Genomic DNA, 8,210 nt, shown 5'->3' on the forward strand with positions numbered 1-8,210 from the left:
CGAGCCGTCCAGACTCCAAAGTTCAAATTCGACGCACAATAGGAAAGAAACAACACATCACAAGATTAATTATTAATATTTGTGTTGTGAATTTGTGATGAGATGTTTTTTTATTATCGAATTGCACACCCATACACGTTCGTATCGTGGAAAATGATACGAAAAAAATAATGGAACTAAAATAATATTAAAAAACCAACAAAATAAAGTAGAGAGCATCAAGTTTGAAATACGTATAATTTGTCGATGAGAAATTAAACACGCATGCATTAAAATACTTAAAATAATATATAGGTATAAAATAAATGCTCCTACGGGAACATATCGCTTTATAACAATGTATAATATGATTATTAGATTTTTTTATTGAAATGTTAGTATTAAATGTTTTTGAATTTATAAATATTTTTTTTTGTTTTGTAATAATAAAAGATTACGTTGTGGAAGTACTAATATTATATATATTTTTTTTTATTTATTTTATTTAATACCAAAACGTAAAAGACGAAAACTTTGTTTTATAAATATACATAATATCATATGCGTATTGTTGTATATAAGTTTTATGTTGAAATATTTTTACTGTCTGTCGGTGGACCTGAGCTTCTCCTCGATGACTTCTTGGGAAGCTTCCGAATGGTCAGTGGCCTGGAACGCCTTGTGTACGCCAACCAGTGACTTCTTGAGCGCGTCGTAACTGGACGAGTAGACCATCTTCTTCTTGACTTTGGCAGTATCTGGGCACCAGCAGAGCAAGAAGAGCTTTTGCTTCTTTGAGCTCTCGGACGTGCCCTGGCACTGGTGAGTGTACTCGAAGTCAAACAGACCGTAACGGCATTCTTGCGGGCCGGCCTTTTGCAGGTCTTCTAGGAACAGGTCGTATGTAGAGTTGCGCTCGCCGATCACCTCGATGTCGATCTGCTTCTCGTCCTTGATGTGAAACACCACGTACCTGTGCTTCTTGTCCTTTTTGATCTCCTCGTAGACCTTTTTGCACGCATCCGCTACGGTTACTCCAGATGCCATTTCGGACCGATTTACGAATTCGATTAGATTGAGCGTGTACGCAATAAACGTTTATCGCTTCGACGGGCGAAAAACGGAACGGGACGCGGGTTTTTACGGTAAACTTGTCACACACACGATCGGAGTGAATTATATGAATAAAACGCCCGACGTCTGCCGCAGGAAAACACTGACAATTTGTTGTACTGAACGGCACAGTGTTGTACTACTACGGGCATTGGATTCTTACAATATGACTCAGCTCGACTCCGATTTAAGCACACCCCAAGGAGCATATATGTTCGGTTATCATGGAATAGAAACCATACGCGACGCGTTACTGCACGGTACCGTATCTGTGTACGCACTGCCACCTGTGTGCCCAAGTCAGCTGGCCGTAAATCGTAATCAGACGCCGGTGAATCGTTAATGGTGATACGAATTGATACGAATTAAATAACGATTGATACGAATCGTACGTGCGCCGTGCAGCAGCTGTGCTAGGCGCTTGCTGCAGCGGCTACTTGCAACTTGCAACTTACAATTTTGCAAGTTTAGACAGTTTAGTATTCTTGTCCATGGCAGCAGGTAACGACATCACGGTTGCACACGCCGTACTCTTCTCAAGTCACTTAGCTCTTTATTTCAATTTTCTACGCTCACCTTTTCAATGCATTCAAATATTTATTTAGATGATTCGATCTAGCTTTATAGCTGGTGCTTGTGGTTTGACAGTTTTTATTTTTATAATCTAGGATTAGAATAATTATTATACAATTGACACACTTTTGATTACGTCAGTCATAATTCACAATTATAGTTGTCACATCATTTTTCATATTACCAATTACAATTGATTATAATTAATAAATAGAAAATACTAGTATTGTACAAAAAATAAAGGAAAAACTGAAAATCTTACACCAGTTTGTGAAAAATCGATTTTATTTGGTGTAATTAAAAAAAAAATAACTATATTATAGATTCATAAACGTTCACTAATGTGTGTTAAAATTATAAATAGTATATTATATAGGTACCATAAAGTTTTCAAAATATTTATGACACTTTTTGAGCTATTATTTTATAGACAAAAGAAAATTTCAATTTTTATCAGTTTTTTTTAAAATTATTGTCAATAAAAAAAATTTCACTCAGTCCAATTCTTTTTAATATAATGTTTTTTATAAGTGGTTGTTAATAGAAATTAAAATAAAAGTTGATCGTAGATCCACAATGCGTTTTTATGAGCGTCAGAAGTTAGAATTTTGATTGTATCTAAGACTCCAAAATGCAATATAAGATTCCCCATAAGTTTTCCTACATTTAACAAAAAAATGTTTACCGGAAAGTAGAATACATTTTTATGAGTGTTTGAATTAGTTAGACATTGGATATTCACCTGTAATTTAACTAATTCTCATGGAAAGATTTTATTATTTTGTTGTATTTGAAATTTTCACAAAATGTTTATTTTATCATTTTTTACACTTAAAAAATTTTCAAAATATTTCAACTCTATTACACATACCTATTATTATTTATATATTTGAAGTCATTTAAAATTTAAAATTGTATAGTTTGTTTATTTATTAAAATGTTAAATTTTTATCATTTGGTCGAAATGCTCGAAAATTTATTACAAGATTTCTTATAAGTTGTTATAATAGTAGTTGAGAAATATTAAAGATACATAGAATGCATGATATTTTTATGAGTATTTAAGTTCAATTTTTGACAAAATTCATCAAAATCTCGAAAATTTACAAATTATTTTGTAGTTTAGAAATATATAAAACGTTTAAAACAAAGATTCTCATAACTAGTTCTTATTGAAACTATTTAAAAAAATTGCCATAAAGCATTTTAAGTTAAAATTTTTCAAAATTGTCACGTTATGTATATATAAATGTTATTAAGGATACGATTTTTTTTTTTTTTTTTTAATAATTTGTACAAAATCTGTTTCACATCTTCTTATTGTGCCAAGTGGTATAGATTGTTGATTTCATTTTAAAAAAAAAAAAGTTAAAATTTAAACGAAATAAGATATCTAAACGAAGAATAATGATTTTATTTCTTTTGTCATAATTAAAAATATTTGCCAGTACTTGAAACTTTTGTCGAGATTTGCGATTTTATTGTTTATTTATTAATTATATTATATGCACTGGTATAGTGGTCCGCTTTTGTTTGTTATTTTATATAGTACCTAGGTATGTCGAAGATTTTATAAAAATTAAATTTAGATTTTGTATACACTTTAAATTATATTTTAATAATAACACTGGGTAGCCGGGTAGGGACACATTTTTTAATTACAGTGCAATTTAATGTTAATGATTAGTTAATAGTTTATATTAGAGTCTAAACTTTATACATTATACGTGTGTAGAAACTAGAAAGTATAAAGAAAATAGACACAAGTAGGTATATTGCTACGAGTGCTACGACCATGTTTAGTATACCTATCTACCGACATAATATTCTCATATTTTATGGTTCACAAAATAGAAAATATTCTTTGACTATTGACAAATATTTTTTATAAATTATAATCATAGCTTTATAAATAGGTATTATAACAGTACAAAATACTAAAAAGTATAAAACTAAAATAAATAATTATATTATTATAACCATTACTGAACTACCTATACATAATGTTTTGTCTACATTATGGCGTAGATTAATTAATCAAATAGTTTTAATCTATAATTATTGTATCTAACATTTTTTTCGCTCTTTATTTGTTACTGAAAAGTTTGATAAAGTAAAAAATAAAATACTCGTACCGAATATAGTATGAATCACGATGTAGATTATGTGTAACATTCTCATAGGCCTTATACTTACTGCTAAGGTGAATGAGGTAGTAAACCAGTAAGGTCCATGATATTCTACATCGAAGCATAGGCGTATAATGGGGGGGGGGGTCTAAGGGGGCTATAGCTCACTGGAATTTTGTTTAGCCCTCCATTTCGTAATTTTTTTATTTACATTTTTAGAATAATATAATATATTGTGTACCAGAAATATAATAGGCTAAGCCCCCTATATAAATTCATCACGCTACGCCTATGCACCGAAGTACCTATATAAGTATTTTTTTTAAATACCTATATTAAATTATTACCTGTGTCGTCGACACGATTTAAGATACTAACTTCGACGAGAAGCGACGGGAGAAATTTCCGAAGGGAATATTTTGAAAACTCTTAGTGGTCACACTGTGTGGGAACGAACACGTTGTGCACGGTTGGTGACCTAAGCGCCAAGCGGTGATACGTAAAACATAACTGTAACGCAAGATACGTACACGTTTCACCTCTCAGAGTATACATTGTACAGGTCGTAGTCTGTACGGTGAACGTTTTTTTAAATATTAGTTCATACATATATTATTTTATTCAACCCATCATCGTTTGAGTTAAACTCTTTTCTCAAAAATGGTTAAAAAGGAGAAATTTGAACCTTTGTTTACCAAAGAAGAAGAACAATTGTTGTCTGATTTTAGCAGAAATGTTTCCACCAAGTCTTCAGCACTTTTTTACGGCAGCGCTTTTATGGTGTCAGCATTGCCCATTTGTAAGTACTTTGAACGTTACATTACAACCTTGTATTACTTGGTAGCTTACTACTTAATCGATTTTGTCATCTGATCCAAATTACTTATTCGCACAGGGCTCTACTGGAGAATACACATGATTGAAATGTTGCCAGCCCTTGTTTGGTTCATTCTTGTCACTTTGGGCAGCACATACCTTATTTCATTCGCCTACAAAAATACCAAGTTCATATTGAAACACAAAGTATGTGTATTTGACTTTATATTTTTGTGTAATATTGTGCTTGTTAAGTGTACATTATGCCTACTTATTTTTTAGATTGCGATCAAAAGGGAAGAAGCAGTGACCAGGGAAATCACTAGAAAATATGCTGACGACAAAAAAATCAGTAAAAAAGAAAAGGACGAAAAGTACATAATATAATATATTTGATTACCTTATTATTTTATTTAAATGCTTTCAACTATTATTTTTTCTTAAAATAATTTAATACTCATTATGAAATAAATAGGTTAATAAGAAATTATTTTACTAAACAACTGATTAATAACAAATTATTGGCCAGTGAGTTTTGGAGATTTGAATAATAGATAATTAATTCTAAAACAAAATGATTTATTGAACTTAATATAGAATTACATATCAAAAAAGTATGCACTACTCGCATGTGTGGTCTCCGTCTAACAAACATACTGCATAACAAATTGTATGTTACCATACCTCGGTGAATACCGCATACCGGTTAATTTATTAGTATTTCCACCCTAAGAATAAAATAAATTTAGGTATACAGTATTTTTGGTAACAACGTTGATTATCGATTCACAGTACACCGGTATTCTAAAATACCGAAATTACTGCCAGCCCTAATTTTAATATATATATGGTTTCAAATTGATGTTACATGACCATAATCAATTTTATATGCTTCGGAATTATACAAATAAAACTGACTGTTAACCTCCCAATTTTCTTATAATTTGAAAACTTATTTTTTATGTTTTCTACTTTTATATTGTAGTGTTGTATTTTTGATAACTTGTAGATATATAGATATGTAAATTTAAATATTTCAATTATCAAATTAATTTTTATAGATTTCTTTTTATACAACATGACACAAACTTGTTTAAAATTTATTAAATATTGTAAAAAGCTGCACGTATTGACAACCATAGATTGAGAAGGAAGTAGTGTAATGTCTAAAAAATTTAACAGAAAATATTTCTGTTTTTTATTAAAATTATTTTAACTCTGAATATTTAATTTAATTGATTGGATAGAATAAGGTGAAGTTATGAAGGTTCTTATCGTAGCTCTGAGTAATTCCTTCTGAATATGGGATGATTGTGATCACCACACGCGGTGATCCGAGGGGACTTGGAGATCCCCCGGGGACATTTAAATTGAAATGACATGAGAGTCATGTTTTGGTTAATTTGAAATTATACATTATTTTATGGTTTTATAATAATATAATAATGTATAGATTACTAGAGTATGTAGCGATATATTATATAAATAATTTTTTTTCAATTTTAAAATGATATTGAACTTGTTAATTTAAAATGCTTTGTTTTACATGTCTAACATGTATCTAAATTATTGATAGTACCTTTAAAAGTTTAAACTAGATAATAGGTTAATGTATTATAATATTAAATTGTTTAAAATGTTTTTAAATATAATTTTGATACATGGCAAAATTATAAGTAAGATTAACAAATTATTATTAATAGTAAATTACTTCAGTTAAAAAGGGATTTTAAGAAAATTAAATGTATACAAATGTGAGATTTTGTTACTAATTTTTAGGCAAATAGAAATTTATATAAAATTAGTTACTACCTTTATTTTATAAGTGTTAGGTAATTCCGATTTTTAAATGACATTTTTTTATTGTATGATTTTAGAGCTCTATTCCAAAAAAACGATGTAGCGGATTATGAAGCAACAGCATTTTCAATTTTTTACAACAATGCATTATTTTTGGTCATTGTGGTGTTGCTCAGTTTCTATCTTCTGAAAGGATTCTCAACAACAGCGTATCCTTTTGTTATAAGTTTCATATTTGAAAAACTCAAACTTTAATAATTATAAAAGGCAATAACCATAAAAGATTCTAATTTTTGGTATCACATTGTATATCAATAATTATATTTTGCTTACGTCTTTGAATTGTTACAAAACAAAATAGGAATATAAATCTATTTTGTTTTGTTTTTGAGATATCTGATAAAACTGCATGATTAGAAAAAAATAATTTAAAATTTTGCTGATGTATCCATTTCATGTGTGAAATTTTCCTTCAGAAAACAGTTTCTCGCTTAGAAAATTTTACATTCCTTTATTCAATACATTCTTACACCTTGAGATCCGTGAGAGAAAATAAATTATTTATATGTTACCCAAAACATAATAATATATAACTTATCTAAAGTGTTAAATAATAGTTATTGTTTTCGGTTTGCGTATTATTAGATTACCTTAACTCAAATATTCATAGGAATTACATATTTTCTGTTGGAATTGCAAGTGGATTAATTGCTTTGTTTTCAACTGGAACTCAGTAAAAAACATTCTTCATGGACTGCCTCCTCAACATCGCAGATTCCGAGAGTTCTATGAACTTTTGAAGTTAAGTTATACAAAAAGATGTATATGGACTAAACAAAATTGTGTATGCGATTTGTAAAAATAATATATTAGATCCTAATGTAAAAAAAAAATGTATTATTTTTTTTTCTATTGTTTAAAAAGGTTATTTACTTGAAATAGCTATTGCAAGAGTTGAATCACTCACTGCATGCTAACAATAATATAGTTTATCTTTGTTCATTTTTATTTTTTGTAAGATCAATATGTATTAAAAAAAATAAATTATATGATAAATTATCATATTTACCTATATTATATTTTAGTTATTAATTTGTATCCGTCAATAGTTAGTTATATAAGTTATCAGTTCTAGAGTAATTTAAATTAATTAAATTAATATAATGTAATATGTTGTTGAAAAGATTATGTGGACATTATCCTCAATGATATACTGATATACATTATTAGAAATTGACAAATATGTATAATTCAATGAAAAATAATGTGGAGTATTATGCACAAAACACTTAGTGCAGTTTAAACAATCTAAAAAAGTGCTTGATAATTTAGTTTGTAGTCTACATTCTAAATCATTTGCTATAAAGTAAGACAGAAAGAGGTTTAAACTTCAATAAGTTCAAAATGGTATTGAACTACTGGCCAGCTATAATAAGTCTGTTTGAAATATTATAACTTTTACAACTGTTATTAGTAGAGAGCGGATCTTTAGGTTTTTACATATTTTTATTGGCTTTATGCAGCTTTACGAGGAAGAAAAAATGTGGACGATTTATCCATCATAGAGTTCATAGGAAAAAATTTATTTTGCATATTTTACCATATTTTGGACATGATAGAATATTTAGCCTAGTTGTCATATTTTAGAATATATTCAACTATTGTTCATAAAGAAGCATATTTTATTAATTTCTCAAGTTGTGATTTTTCTAGGAAAAAAAAAAATTTGATTTAAGAATGTTAAAAATTAAAAATCATTGAATTATTTACTTGGTTGTAATTAAATTGGTAATTTCGGTC

The 8,210-nt window shown here is 28.6% G+C and overlaps 2 protein-coding genes across 2 annotated transcripts; one reads left to right on the forward strand and one right to left on the reverse strand.

Moving 5' to 3' along the window:
- Positions 1-205: 205 nt before the first annotated feature.
- Tsr (twinstar) lies at positions 206-1,270 on the reverse strand. Its single transcript, NM_001126170.2, has one exon. The coding sequence runs from the start codon at positions 1,024-1,026 to the stop codon at positions 580-582; it is 447 nt and encodes a 148-aa protein (NP_001119642.1). The 5' UTR covers positions 1,027-1,270; the 3' UTR covers positions 206-579.
- Positions 1,271-4,302: 3,032 nt separating this feature from the next.
- Positions 4,303-7,487, forward strand: LOC100165458 (translocon-associated protein subunit gamma). Its single transcript, XM_001951838.4, has 5 exons — positions 4,303-4,593; positions 4,690-4,817; positions 4,893-4,984; positions 6,488-6,619; positions 7,081-7,487. Exons 1-5 carry the CDS (start codon positions 4,455-4,457, stop codon positions 7,145-7,147), a joined length of 558 nt encoding a protein of 185 aa, XP_001951873.2. The 5' UTR covers positions 4,303-4,454; the 3' UTR covers positions 7,148-7,487.
- Positions 7,488-8,210: the final 723 nt, after the last annotated feature.

This window comes from Acyrthosiphon pisum, chromosome A1 (assembly GCF_005508785.2).
Source record: "Acyrthosiphon pisum isolate AL4f chromosome A1, pea_aphid_22Mar2018_4r6ur, whole genome shotgun sequence".
Lineage (NCBI taxonomy): Eukaryota > Metazoa > Arthropoda > Insecta > Hemiptera > Aphididae > Acyrthosiphon > Acyrthosiphon pisum.

What these genes read in the sequence shown, in the direction of transcription:
- LOC100165458 (XM_001951838.4), top strand. Translation starts at nt 4,455, where the DNA reads ATGGTTAAAAAGGAGAAATTTGAACCTTTGTTTACCAAAGAAGAAGAA. An exon ending in AAAAAAGAAAAGGACGAAAA is followed by an intron (nt 4,985 to 6,487) that starts GTACATAATATA and finishes GTATGATTTTAG; the next exon opens with AGCTCTATTCCAAAAAAACG. An exon ending in AAAGGATTCTCAACAACAGC is followed by an intron (nt 6,620 to 7,080) that starts GTATCCTTTTGT and finishes AAATATTCATAG; the next exon opens with GAATTACATATTTTCTGTTG.
- Tsr (NM_001126170.2), bottom strand. Translation starts at nt 1,026, where the DNA reads ATGGCATCTGGAGTAACCGTAGCGGATGCGTGCAAAAAGGTCTACGAG.